This window comes from Sphaerodactylus townsendi, linkage group LG02, assembly GCF_021028975.2.
Source record: "Sphaerodactylus townsendi isolate TG3544 linkage group LG02, MPM_Stown_v2.3, whole genome shotgun sequence".
Taxonomy (NCBI): domain Eukaryota; kingdom Metazoa; phylum Chordata; class Lepidosauria; order Squamata; family Sphaerodactylidae; genus Sphaerodactylus; species Sphaerodactylus townsendi.
Genome location: NC_059426.1, coordinates 69,509,818 through 69,523,629, shown reverse-complemented (window position 1 = coordinate 69,523,629; position 13,812 = coordinate 69,509,818). Strand labels below are relative to the sequence as shown.

Sequence of the window (13,812 nt, the reverse complement as noted above, 5' to 3'; positions counted from 1 at the left end):
CAGTCCATAAATGCACAATGGTGGAAACTGTGAGTCATTATGTTCAGGAGAATCTCAAGGCCATTTCACTGCTTTAGTGGAGGCGCTTACTTTTTCAGCATTTACCCTGTAGTACCCCGTAATAAGAGAAACAGAAATATGCACTTATTTCAATGTGTGTTCTACAGAAACTTTTAAGGGTATGTTTGATGAAACAATGTTTGTATGTTTCACATATAACAGCATAACTCCAAAAAGGATGTGCATTGAATTTTAATGTGTACTTGCTAGAACTATAATATGTGAAATGACCTTTGTCTTCTGCATTTCATTCTAAGGTACATTGAATGAATGGAAATGCATTTGGATATTAGCTCATTAAAATGTGAACTAGACACCCCGTTAATAGAATTGATTCTGTTGATTTAGTCACCATAAGCAGGAAGTCTGTGTTCCTGTTGTTTCTTATCACCCCAGTTGGGTATGTGATTGTCAGAAGGAAGATACACATTTGAAAACTGAAAAATAGTAGTATATGGAAATCTTGGGTCTTTGAATTATGTACAGGCATCTGACTATCTGGCTTAGGGATCAGAGTAAGGAGTAGAGTGAATAAGCAGACATGTAACTGACTAATATGCTTACCAGTCAGGAAAGATACACACAGATCTTGCCATCAGAAGAGATTTTTCAAATCACTCTGCATTTTTGAAGTAGCATCTACACAAGCTATGCTGCTGGTTTTGGGGCGGGTGGGGGGATATCTATTCTGTTTCAGCACAGTAGCGCCTGCTCTATTCTCTCTAATGTTGCACTTGCTAAGTACAAGGGCAAATGTTTTGCTTGCACATATCGATATATAGACAAGCAGCACTGTTGGAGCAGTGAGGTGGGAAAGAATACAACAGTTGTTCCCATACATGCCTGGCAAGAATCAGCTTTGCTCTCATGATTTGCACACACTACAATTGGACAATAATACAAGAAAGAAAGGCAGACTGATTTAATGCCAAACCAGACAAGATACAAGTGATCAGTAGTAACATTCTGAAATCTGTTAAGGTTTTTAGTTGTCCTTAAAAGCAGTAGTGGGTGTATGTTAACACACTATGAAATGGCTATTTCCCTTTGTTCCAGGTAAACTTAAGTGCCAGGCAAAACTGGGATTTGTTAATGTGTGAAGGAATAAGTAGGGGTCTGCTATTAAATAACGGAGCATGTAGATGAAGGGACCAAAAGCCTGTTCCCCTTCTGCACCTCGCCTCACCATAATAACTGAAGCAATTTTCTGGCCAACCCAGCTTTAATATCCCTGCAGGATATCTCTTTTCATTCAAATTCAGTTTTTGTTTAATAGACTCTCCACCCACTCACCCCCAGTTTTTTAGCATGCAAATAGGTGGATGTGTAGAAACAGAGGGATCCCCTAACTTCTTATTCTTTGCCCACTGTCTGCTTTTGTGAATTGCCAAATATCTCCCTGGCCCTGCTCTGCAACTGAAAACTTGATTGCTCATGAAAGAGGGATGCTTTTGCCCATCTGAATTTTTTGGCAGAGAAGCTCCCTTGGGAGAAGGATACAGACCCTGAGAATTTAATCTCAGTTGGATGGGGAGTGTGGGGCTGGAAAGGTTTCCCAGTGAAACAAAGCCAAAATGTAATAAAGAAAAACACACGTAATAAGAAAAAGAAAATACAATTGTAAACCAGCTGTAAATGGAGGGCAATGTACTGTTCCTTAATTGAAAGCAATATTGTCAGTCAGAGTTGACTTGTTCAGTAGAGCTCAACCATGACTAACTTTAACTGGAACCAAGCTATCATCTGAACCCTACAATTCCAATGACCACCAGATTGCGCACTTCACTTACCATTATGCACCCATTTGTGGTTTTATATGGTTGTGGCAGAAACTATGCATTTGGGATGTTGCTATTGTTTTGAGCAATTGGGAAGAACAGAGAGACTTGCAGAATCTTTTGCCTTCCCTTCTTCTTTGCTGAATAAAACCGCTTGCATGCTCGCAAGCATTTCTGTACCAAAACTTTTTGCCTTCATACAAAAGCTGACATGCCTGGCTCTCTATTCTGGCATAGAAACTGCTACTTACATGGTAATTGTGCCTCTCCAGTTTTCTAGATCTTCTGCTCTAAACCTTTTTTCTTTTGCTTTTACAGTTCCGTTCCTTGTTCTTTGGCTCCGTCCTAAACCAGTCGCAGACCCTGCCCTACCCAGGCTCTGGGCAAGAGGTGCTAGCAGAGGACAGTGAGGGAGAATCCTGAGAAGGTTTCTGCCCATTGAGATGCAACAGGTGCTTCATCATGACAGCCAAGAAGAACAACTGCAATTGGTGGACTAGGGAGAAACGACCAGTCCACTCCTCTCCAGATAAGAATCAAGAGGAATCCCAGGAATGCAATCCATAGAGACCTTTCCTTATCACAAGCACTCATTTCTTATATGGCAGTGTTTCTGTGGGCAAAAAAGCTGCTTGCTGCTGCAGACAGGACCCTGCAGGCCTAATATATTCAATGATGAGCTCAATATTTTTGCAATGCTGTTGAAAAATGTGAATGTGCAGATCAGATGCTATGTTGCAACCGTCTTTTGACTGACCTAGAGAGGCATGGTAGGTCCATTTTCCAGTAAATATATTTCAAGGTGTTTGGACAACTGTAAACTATTGACACGAGAGGCAGATCACTAGTTCCACCCTTACTTTGATGCCTTCTGCAGCTCCAGAAGCAGCTTTCTCTCCCTCCTCCTCCACAATTAATCTGTTATGGAGCTTAACATATCATTAGTCATAAAGTGTGTAGAAGCTGAAAGAGGACCACTGCAGGAAGTGAAATACCAGGGGCGGAGATGTTAGAGCTACATTATTGGCCCCAAAAGTCATCAGAGGTGGTGGTAAAGGGCTGAACTGGACCACTGTTAGGGCTTTTTCTGTACCACTGCTTGTGCCCTGGTCCATGCCAAACAGCCAGAGAAAGTAGGCCCTCAGGAACAGCCTACTGGGGGATCTGCAGAGGGAGAGGGGGTTGACAGGAATTGGTGGAACCATATATATGAATACTGGCACTTTTAAAACCAAACAAAAATCACTGGGCAGAACTACTTCTCATTTGCTGTAGGGCCTGCACTAAGTTAAAAAAGTATTATGAGAAACTTCTTGGATTTATTTTTACAGCATAAATCCCCTTGAGCATAGTCGCAACTGCAAGAAGCAACCTATAATCTGCAGAAATACAGACTGCTCAGTCTCTTAGGTGGAGTCCAAATATGCAAGCAGTTGTTTATGGGAACATAACTCTGCAGTTCTACAATACAATGCCACTGACCTTACCACACATAGTATCACCCAGAAAACAACATAAATCTCCTCACAGTGGTCCTGCTTTGCCCCTTTTTCTGATTAAGCCTGCCAAGATTGTCTGGGTCCAACAGGAAAGCTCATAATACAGTGTTTTGGGTTGAGCTTTAAAGAGGCTAAGATCTTAAAGAGAAGAAACAAAAGGCTGATTCATATTTCAAATGCAAGGGCAAAGGACCCCTTAAAGAGCTTGCAGCACATGAGAGAGATCTGCTAGGGTTAAAATAAATGCAGTGTTTATAGCAGCTCCCCTTGGAAGTCCCTAATGGGAAGAAGAATGTATGTGGGGAATGGGTTCACAGCTGGACTGCACCACTGGCCACTAGTTACAGTAGACCAGGGGTAGGGAACCTTTCACACCCAAAGAGCCATTTGGACCCGTTTTCCACGGAAAAGAAAACACTTGGAGCCGCAAATACTTTTTGACATTTAAAATGAACACTGTGTGTGTGTGTGTACGTACACACACACACACACCCCTTTACGCTTTGTATAAAACATCTATTTCTACACTGCAGAAGAACTCTCTTCTAATCCCAGCTTCTTACTCTGGGATGTAATAAACCTAGAAAGCATGGTAGTGTCACTGTTTTTGAAGGCAAGGTTATAGTTATCAAATTTTCAAACACACTGAATTTATTAAAATTTGGAAGCAAAGGATTCTGACAATCAGCGCAAAACTTTTTTAAACTCTGCGCCTCGAACTGACTGCATCTGTCTCTTAATATTCAGAATACTTTGTAGAACTTTACAGCCTTTTTGCCAACCTTCTTAACAACTCTACCAATTGAAAGGGCACCTGACTACATCTCAACTGCGCATCTCCCTTTGTTGTCATGGAAACTCCCATGCAAGCTTACTTAATGAAGTAAATTCTGAGTTCAGCAGGGTTTCTAAGTAAGCCTGTATGAAATCTAGGACCTGGAAAAGTGACAACCTAAATACACAGTTTTTTGAGAATGGGGGGGCTTTCTAATCCTCATGCAGCAATTCAGAAAGGACTTTGGAGCAGTTTCCTGAGTTTGCACCTCTCCCTCCAAACCTTGTCCTTTCACTACTACATGGGTAGGAGGTCTGCAAGCTGGCAGAGAGGCTGTTGACTTTGGTTGCCAACGGGGACCAGGCTGCACAAAGTTTCTCCTTCCCCAGTTCAGCCACTCATTTTGCCTCCAGTCAGGAGGGAAACTAAGGCAGGAACTGTGTGGCTGAACCCTTCCCCTTCCCAGCTGCCGGGAGGAGGAGGGAGAGGAGGGGCGCCCAGCCGAGTAAACACACAAAGCCACACAACTCAACTCCAGCCTGGAGGTGAGGCTCCAGTGTGCCCAACTGCTGCCCCAAGGTGCTTCACTTACCAAAATCCGTCCTCATGGCGCCCCGCATCCCATTTCTTGGTGCCTCACTTTTGAAGGTCCGGCTGCTTGGACCTGCCCCCCTTCCAAAATTTGTCCTCTACATGCACCACATCCCATTTCTTGGCGCTTCTCTTTGCAGAGTCCCACTGGTGCCTAACCCGTTTGAAAAATCCATCCTCTGCGCACGCCGCATCTCCTTTCTTGTTGCTTCTTTTTGCAAGGTCCTGCTGGGGACTGCAGCTAGGATGGAAGCTGGGGGGGGGGGGGGGGGGGGGCTGGCAGGAAAGAAAGGATTGCTTCTCACCTTCCCTGGGGCCGGCTTTACTTCAGCACCGCCCCTCCCAAAGTCCCGTTTTGAATGCAGCTAGGGCAGAGGAGGATCCAAGCAGGCAGGGAGGGGCGGGGGGTGGGGAGAGGGGAGCTGGCAGGAAAGAAAGGATCGCTTCTCACCTTCCCTGGGGCCGGCTTTACTTCAGCACCGCCCCTCCCAAAGTCCCGTTTTGAATGCAAGCTAGGGCAGAGGAGGATCCAAGCAGGCAGAGGAGGATCCAGGCAGGCTTCCTTTATTTTTGCACAGTGTGGAAGATAAGTTTTGCAGAAGGAGCTAGGTGTCCTTCTGCTGGGCACGGGCGGCGGTGGGGGCGGGAGGAAGAATCCGAGGCGGGTCTGCGGCTCTTGCCTCAGACAGGACCCAAGGGGAAGGAGGAAGGGGTGGGGCCTGGCTGGCTGGCCGCAGAAAGGGACAGCCATGCTGGGAGCTGCAGTAGGAGGATGAAAGAGCCACATGCGGCTCGGGAGCCGCAGGTTCCCGACCCCTGCAGAAGACTAATGAAACCCACGTCCACACTTTCTAGAAGGCTCTATGCTGGGATGCTTGCAACTGAAAGATGCACTGTTGTCTGACCTACACACAGCTAGGTCCTGATCCTGCTACAGGATCAGGACCTACAGGCACCCACCTGTCAGCTACCAACTTTACTCCAATTTCTTCCTGAGGACCACTGTCCCTTGGGTTGGATTGGGTTGTCACTGTTCATCTTCTACTGTTTTCTGTCAGTACAGGAAAATCCAGACGGTGAATGATTATAAAAGCATTCTATTCTTTCACCCACCTTCTGAAACACAGCAGTTTCTTTTTTTTTAAAGCTCTTCATCTCAGCTTATAAAAGTCAAAAGTATTCTTCCGTCTCACCCCCTAAGCCTGCTCATTTTCCCCCTAAACAGTAAACACAGAAGGCAGCCATATAAGAATCTTACATATTTATTCAAAAAAAGATGTAGTACCCCCATGGGGGAAGGGAGGGCATACATCAGGACAAAGTTGGCAAAAAAGTCAATCAAAAATACCCCCAAAAATAAAGACATCCCCATTCCAGGGGAGCAGAATTTTTGGTATTGAATTTGTATTCAGAAGTTTTTTAAAAAAATTACATGGCTGGGCCCTGGGGAGGTAGGCAGCCGCTGTACAGTGTAAGCGCTACTCAAGACAGCCTGGGCCCCACACCTACAGCTGAGGGGAGGGGACAGGCAGGACTAGTTACTTCTTGGCTTTGGCCGAGTTGCGCGGTGGAGTGACTGGGCGCCCACCAGGGTTCAGACCACTGAACTGGCCATATTTACCCTTGTTCTTATCTGCTGGTTTCAAGATCTGTAGGACAGAGAAGAGCAAAAAGAATCAGATGTTATAGACCAGATGGGAAAGGTTGTGGTTTGCACCCTACCTATGAAGTGCCCCCCCCACACCCCACCCCCCCGACTCTCATGGCAGATTTTCAGCAAAGAAAGGCAGACAGGAACGTCATATTATTAGTATTCTTTTAAAACATTCTTTAAAATGCAAATCCATTCTAGTACTGTGGATTTCCACTGTGCTTTTAGCTTAACTCTTCAATCTCTGTACCCAGTTGTACTCATATATAGAAGTAGCTCTCCTATTTCATTTCCCTCCGTTAATTAAGTTATTATCCTCTTGGGGGAAAGGATCTATCTACATTTTGTTCCTGCAGTTGTTTCTGCAATTCTGAAGCACAACATACATCACCACATACAGTACATACAATTTTCAAGCACCATATACAAGATAATGACTTTTAAGTGTACTGGAAAAAACTATGCTAGACTTCAGATCTGATTTTTCCTCCCCACACCAAACATGCCTTGTGTATATTTGCATTACAAATCATGTTTTAGACATGGATTTTTGTCCAAGCTCTTGTTTGAATAGAGATCTGCCTGAACTGCAGCTGCTTAGTGTTTTCCAATGCAAATCAGTTTCACAAACAAAAATAGTTACACGGAACTTCAAAAGCCTTAGGTTTCCAAATCTGATACTGTTATCATGTTTTTATGTACATAGTTGTTAACAGTGCTTCAGTTCATCTAACACTGTAACCTTAATTAGAATTATGCCAATACATCAAAGTCAAGTTTCAATTCTTAACTTTTTAAAGAGGCAGTTTAAAAACCAAAACAGGTATTTTTAAAAAGGCATGACCATATTGTAGGGTCCCACGCATCTTAATACAGGCTACTGGGTAACAGAAATCTCAGCTTCCATTGGGAACAAAGCAGGCTGGCTCCTGTTTTTACTACCATGCAACCTCCCACATAAGATCTTGCAACCCTAACTGAGACGATAGGGCAGTTAATACAGTGCAACATTCATCAATCCTTACCTGGAAGGAGCACATCAGAGTCTCATCAACGCTCATCATTGCACCAGCATTATCAAACTCACCACAGTAGTTTGGAGCAGAAAAGAGTGTTACCAACTGTCGTTTGGCAAAAAACTCATAGCCATCTTCTACCACCTGGGGGGAAGAAAGTTAGCTATTAACACACAAGCACCCGTATGTTTCCAAGCCAGTGAGATGACACACCTTGCATCACCCTATGTTCAGGCCCCTCACTATTTCTCTGGCAGAAGTAGCAAACACCTTTCCATCTTAAATTTCTATAGCAAGACTTAGAGAACTAGGTCCTTTGATAAAAGAAGAACCCACTTGAACCTGTCCCTGAAGTCTCTGGTTTGGGGGCTGCCCAGATGTGAATGCCACTGACCCCATCAAAGGGGCACCTCAACCCTCAGTGCTCCAACCTGGTGTGCTCGACAGATCAAATCCAGATCGTGTTTGTGCAGGAACTTGGCGACAACCTCTGAACCAAAGGTAAATGAGACTCCACGGTCATTCTCGCCCCAGCCCTGCACGTCTTTGTCAGGATCAGACCACAGCAAGTCACACAGCAGACCCTGGTCAGGAACATCTGTAGGCCTCATGATCCGCCGAATCTGCTCCATGGACTGGAGGTCAGGAGAGAGTCCTAGAAGACAAGACTGCCCTGTCAGACTGCCTTGGAAAAGCACAAGAGCAGCTGCCCCAAAATTAATTCACTATGCACCTCTGTCCTCTTCGTGGCCAATACATAAATTCTGCCCCTTACATGGCAAGTTTCCCAGCAACTCCCTTAGTTTACACTGCAGTTTTTCACCACTAACCTCCATCCCCGCCTAAAAAACCACTCCAGAATTCCCTTTTCTCTCTTAGAACTGTTTCTTCTGTCAAAACTGAATGGAAGAAAGGGCTCTTCAAGCACCAGAAAGTCACAAGACAAAACGACAGGTACTACTGCTTGGGAACTGAGTGCCTTGCATGCTTCGAGCTGTGGTCTTCCTCAATAGGCACAACAACATCTGGAGAAAGCTTTTGCATAAAGTTCTACACAACAGGGTTACAGAACTTTCCCCAGATGTGCCACTCACCGAAGAAGAGAGAAGACAAGAGCACTCAATTGCCCCACAAACAAGGGACAGCTCCTGAGGTTTGTATTTTGTTCCTGCACCACTTCTATGTTCTATACTGTGCTTAACAGCCCAGCTGCAAGAGCAACTTAGAACATCTGTCTTCTGATTCATCTGTTGCACATCATGGGCTAGCTCACCTCCATGGCAGCAGAAGATCTTCTCGTCAACGATGGCAGCAATAGGGAGGCAATTGAAGCAGTCAGTGAAGGTTTTCCATAGTTTGATGTTATAGCGCCGCTTACCTGTAAAGAGCAAGACCAGAGAGAATCAGGAAGGAAAGAAATGGATTGAGCAGCCAATGAGTTCCTGACAGTGGAGAAGGTGAGATGCATAGTCAGAACAGACAGCTGCAGCACAGCACAGGGCACTGCCATATTTCCCTGGAGAAAAGCCTTGTGTCTCATTCCCACCCCGTGCGTGCCTACATGCCTTAAAACTAGGAGTTTTGTGCTTACATTCATCATAAAAGCCATAGATGCGATTGATGCTTGCACACTCGTGGTTCCCACGCAACAGGAAGAAGTTCTCAGGATATTTAATCTTGTAAGCCAACAAGAGGCAGATTGTCTCCAGCGACTGTTTCCCCCGATCCACATAGTCACCCAAGAAGAGGTAGTTGCTCTCTGGGGGAAAGCCCCCATATTCAAAGAGCCGCAGCAGGTCATAGTACTGCCCATGTATATCACCTAGGAAATGAAGAACACGGTCAATATTATTATGAGCTAATAAAACACCCCTCCCTTTTTTGGAGACCACTCAAACCTTCTTCCATCGTGGAGGAGGAACCAGCTTACCACAAATCTTGAGTGGAGCTTCCAGCTCTAATAAGATGGGCTGGCTCAAAAAGATCTCCCGGGATTTCAGGCACAACCCCCTGATCTCATTTTCTGTCAGCTGCACATTTTTGCCAGGGCGGGAGCCTTGAACTGGGGGGGGGGGGTACAAAATAAACAGGCTGTTTTACATCTTCAATTCCAGATATTTCCAAATGCTAGCATTCATTTTCCTAAGGCATATCCTTCCCTCTCAGCCCCAAGACCCCACACTGTTCGCATTTCTCTTCTTTCTCCTCTCCAGCCAACAAATAAGCCACACCTTCAGAGGAACAGCTGCATTCTTGGCTTGGGAAGGGCAACAACAGTAGGTCAGGACTCCCTGCTTCAGGAGCACAGAAATGCAGCTCCTTAGGGGTCAAACTGTAGCCCATCTCAAGAGGCCCATGTTGGGATGATTCACACAGGTAGCAAAACCACACCTGACAGTCATCCACTGCAGTGCAACTTTTACTCCAGCATCTGCTGCCAGATGTGAAGCCAGTGGTGTCCCTGCTCTCTCCTGGGAGCATGTTCCTGGCTCCATCGCTCTCTGCCTGGACATCTGTGGTATGTCTGCAGGCCAAGAGAAGTACAGCCCACACTCTGATTAAGAGACACCAGAACAGACAGGTGACCATGAAGTCCAAAAACCAGGTTCTCTTAGTCGCTTCCCAGTATCAGAGAGCTGGTAGGGGCCATACAGGCCATCTAGTCCAACCCCCTATTCAATGCAGGATCTGCCTATAGCATTCCAGACTAGTGTTGTCCAGCCACTGCTTAAAGACTACCAGCGAGGGAAAGCTCACCACCTTTCTAGGCAGCTGATTTCACTGTTGCAGACCTTTTACTGTAATTTCCCCCCTAATATCTGTCTGTAATTTGAACCCAGAGCCTGAACTCTAAGCTGGGAAAGGGCACGATATCATAAAATAATGCACATTATTGTGAGTCCTACTCTCTGCTGCCAACAGGAACAGTTCCCTGCCTTACTCTGACAGCCCTTCAAATACTTAAAGAGAGCAATCATGTCCCCCCTCAGCCTCCTCTTCTCCAGACTGAACATTCCCAAGTCCCTCAGTCTTTCCTCTTAGAGGTTGGTCTCCAGGCCCCTGATCATCCTCATTGCTCTTCTCTGCACCCACCATTCTGTTTACGTCCTTTTTGAAATGAGGCTTCCAGAACTAAGCACAGTGCCCGAGGTGTGGCCTGACCAATGCAGTGTACAGCAGGACTATGACGTCATGCAAACTGGATGTTTCCAGAAACAAATGCAAGCAGAAAGGACTGTCAAAATGGAACAGGAAGTGTGACACTTTGTAACTAACATGCCAACAGCAAGTCACCCTCGGCCAACTAGAACTGGCCAACACAGATGGTTTATCCACAATAACTGCTTCAAGCAACACAACCAGCGTTGCTCCAATTCTGAAGAAATAAGCCCTTTACTCTGAATCATTCCAATATACTTGGCAGAGGCCTTGGGCAATGCACAGGCCTCCACAGAGCTGACATGTATGATACAGTTTTATTTAACTTTCCGTAGGAACAGGCTGGTAACTTTTTTCAGCCTCAGTTTCCCACATGTGCAATGGGAGTGAAAAAGACGGCCCTCAAAAGCCAGTGTTCACAATGAACACTTAACTGCAACTCTCAACTACTACGGAATGTGTGTTTTTCTGTGTGAACTGCTCTCCAACAAGACACGAAGCCCAGCCAGTTGACCAGGAACAGCCTAGTTCCTGTTTGATTCAGCACAGTAATTCGCCTGGTTAGAAAACCTGTCTGTTTAGCACCTGTGCTCACTGGAACCTACTTCTGAGTAGACATGCTTAGGCTTGCGCTGCACAGTTTGCAAAGAACGTATTGCAAATGGGGGGGGGGGGCGTTATTAGCCAATGGTAACCTTCCATGCATCCTGTTCTCTGCCTGTGTGTGGAGGATGTCGATATGTAGAAAAGAAACTACTCCACTGGTACAAAAAATAAGAAGTATCTTATTTGTAAAGTTGGAAAAATAAGACCTGGTGTCACACTTGGATGTAACTAACATAGAGGAAGGAAAAAGAGAAAGAAAGGGAAAGTTTTATTTTTAGCATTTTTTCAGGGACCCTTTTAGCACCTTTAGTTTGTAAATGTATAGTAAAATAAAAAAGGATAAATGGATAAATTCCACCCACGAAGAAACAGAGGTTGACTCCCTTCTGGTGGCTGGGATGACTTCGAAAGGGGCCCCCTGATCCTCGAAGTAAGTAGTCAAGCACTCAGAAAGCTTGTTCGACGACTCCGGGAGCGGCCCCGCCCTCTGCCGGCTGCTCCTCCCACTCCGACCTAACTCCACGCCCCACCCCGGTGTTTCACCCCAGCACCATAAGCGGGAGCCTGAAGGGCAAGAGCTCCTGCACTCCGCCCCGAAATGCCATTAGCGCGAGAACCGCTGACCCAAAGCGAGACGATTTATTGTCAGGAGAAACAGGATCTAGTTGATTCCCGACGGCTTTAGGAAGACCTTATCAGCCCCTCCGCGTGGGAAAGGGCTCGCAGCAGGGAGTGCCTCTTCCCAGACGTGGGTCATGATCCGTCGTCACAAACCCAGAATTACTCCGAAAGGGATCATCATCTTGCTCTCTACCGACCCAGTCGAGGGCTGGGAGGGAACAATCCCAGCGACGCCCACCTCTCAGGGAACCGCATGCCCTTCTCCTGCGCCGCTCTCGATCACCCCAAAGGGAGCCCCCAGCCCCGCTCTTAAGCGATGAAAGCCACAAGGTTGTTTAACAGATTTTGTGCGAGAGAGAAAGCCAAGAGCGCACTGCTGCTTTCAGTCCCGATTGCTGGGAGCGGACCCGCAGGGGCTGAACTTTCCCCTGAACGGCTTCGAACTGGCCCTTCGCCCCGGTTCAGCCCACCCACTTCGCCTCCCTTTGTACCTCCTGCAGTGATACAAAAAGCACCTTTCACCGATCCCCGGAACCAGCCCTGAGAATTAAACAAAGCCGCCCCCAAGCAAGGCAGAGCGCAAAACTAGGGCCGGGGGCTCCGGGGGAAGAACTACCCACCCGCCCCGGGCCCCGGTAGCGCGCTCTCCTTTCCATGCGGGCAGCTGGAACGGGCCGGGCCGGGCCGGGGCGCAAGAGTGGGAGACTGCCAGCAAAGCCCCTGCGCGCCGTTCCTTTCCTTGGGCAAACAGCCCGCAGCGCCCTCTTGCCGCCGCCGCCCAGCAGGAAGAGACCTCGCCTGCCTGACCGGGCCGCCGCTCACCTTCCAGGAGGCGCCCGATGATGGAGTCCAAATTGAGTTTCTCGCCGTCCGACATGGCGGCGACGGTGGGGAGAGGAAGCCTCGGCCGCCGGAGTCCCTCCTGCTTGGCGCAGCGGCCCCCCTCGCGCTCTTCGGTGGCACCAGGCAGCCCACGAGCGGCAGGGGCAGGGCCGCCTCTCCTCCCCCGCTTCTTGCCAAGGAGGCGCCGCCGGAGCGAGGAAGCAGGAAGGGAAGGCGCGCGCTCCCGGGTCCCATCGGCCGCCGCCGCCGCGCCGCCACCACCACCTACAGGCTGGAGGGATCAACAAGGGCCCAGAAGCGTGATCTTGCTCTGCGGTTGCGCCATCCTTGGCCTTTCGCAAGAGAGAGAGAGAGAGGCCGGTGATCTCGTCTGAGCGAGCAGGTGCCCGGAGGGGCGGTTCTCGGTGATAGCCCGACAGACAAATCAGAAATGACCAAAACTTCCAGCCTCCCAAAGTATTTTCATTTATTTAAATATGTCTATACTTTTACAAACAAACAGAACAAAACACCTCAAACTGCTAAAATTCTTAAAATACTATATTTACTCAAATGCAAGACTAGGATTTCTCCCCCACCACTTCAGGTATGCCATCAGAGAGGGTGGGGGACATTGGAGTGTTGTGGGGTTTCCAGGCTGTATGGCCGTGTTCCAGTAGCATTTTCTCCTGACGTTTCGCCTTCTTCCTCTGAAGATGCCAGCCACAGATGCAGGCGAAACGTCAGGAGAAAATGTTACTGGAACATGGCCATACAGCCCGGAAACCCCACAACACTCCAGTGATTCCAGCCGTGAAAGCCTTCAACAATAGAGAGAGGATTGACTTAAATTCGCATACAAGTTAAGGTTATGTCAAATATAAAAAACTATTTTGGGTATACCATTTGGGGATAGTGGTCTTACGTTCAAGGTCATCTGCCTTCCGAGTATATATGGGTACTCCACAGACAATTGACAATCAATAACAAACAGAGGTATACCAAATCAATAATTTTCAAAATACAGAGCTGCTAAAAGAAATCTTGTCAGTGGAATCTCAGATGAAATAAATGTTTTCTTTTCATTATAAATCTTTAAGAATGATATAGATTTCCACATGTTTATAGGAAGATGATGCCAGATGGGGAGGGGGAGCTGCTGCCAGGAGAAAAAAAAACTTGGGTCTAAATTCCCCTGTTCTATTTGGTGCAACAGAGTAACAGCAATGCCAAT

At 47.0% G+C, this 13,812-nt stretch overlaps 3 protein-coding genes across 6 annotated transcripts in view; 2 read left to right on the top strand and 1 right to left on the bottom strand.

Annotated features, from left to right (window-relative positions):
• Positions 1 to 4,012, top strand: part of RAD9A (RAD9 checkpoint clamp component A) — a 42,435-nt gene extending 38,423 nt beyond the window's left edge. For 3 of the 4 annotated variants that reach the window (XM_048483939.1, XM_048483938.1, XM_048483940.1), the window contains exon 12: positions 2,157 to 3,147. In XM_048483939.1, coding sequence (XP_048339896.1) covers positions 2,157 to 2,261 — 105 coding nt within the window. In that variant the 3' untranslated portion in view covers positions 2,262 to 3,147. Of the gene's footprint in view, positions 1 to 2,156 lie in introns of all 4 variants that reach the window. The other variant, XM_048483941.1, reaches the window with a different exon arrangement.
• A 1,935-nt stretch (positions 4,013 to 5,947) lies between these two features.
• PPP1CA (protein phosphatase 1 catalytic subunit alpha) lies at positions 5,948 to 12,905 on the bottom strand. Its single transcript, XM_048483942.1, has 7 exons — positions 12,579 to 12,905; positions 9,301 to 9,432; positions 8,962 to 9,192; positions 8,644 to 8,748; positions 7,802 to 8,025; positions 7,380 to 7,514; positions 5,948 to 6,352 (listed from the first exon to the last, which is right to left on the bottom strand). The coding sequence occupies exons 1-7, from the start codon at positions 12,631 to 12,633 to the stop codon at positions 6,242 to 6,244; spliced, it is 993 nt and encodes a 330-aa protein (XP_048339899.1). The 5' UTR covers positions 12,634 to 12,905; the 3' UTR covers positions 5,948 to 6,241.
• Positions 12,632 to 13,812, top strand: part of TBC1D10C (TBC1 domain family member 10C) — a 27,568-nt gene continuing 26,387 nt past the window's right edge. The window contains exon 1 of the mRNA XM_048484521.1: positions 12,632 to 12,967. Coding sequence (XP_048340478.1) covers positions 12,632 to 12,967 — 336 coding nt within the window. The remainder of the gene's footprint in view (positions 12,968 to 13,812) is intronic.

Coding starts and splice junctions, on each gene's coding strand:
- PPP1CA (XM_048483942.1), bottom strand. CDS start 12,633: ATGTCGGACGGCGAGAAACTCAATTTGGACTCCATCATCGGGCGCCTC. Junction 9,433..12,578: donor CATCGGGCGCCTCCTGGAAG/GTGAGCGGCGGC, acceptor CCCCCCCCCCAG/TTCAAGGCTCCCGCCCTGGC. Junction 8,026..8,643: donor GATCTTCTGCTGCCATGGAG/GTGAGCTAGCCC, acceptor CTTGTCTTCTAG/GACTCTCTCCTGACCTCCAG.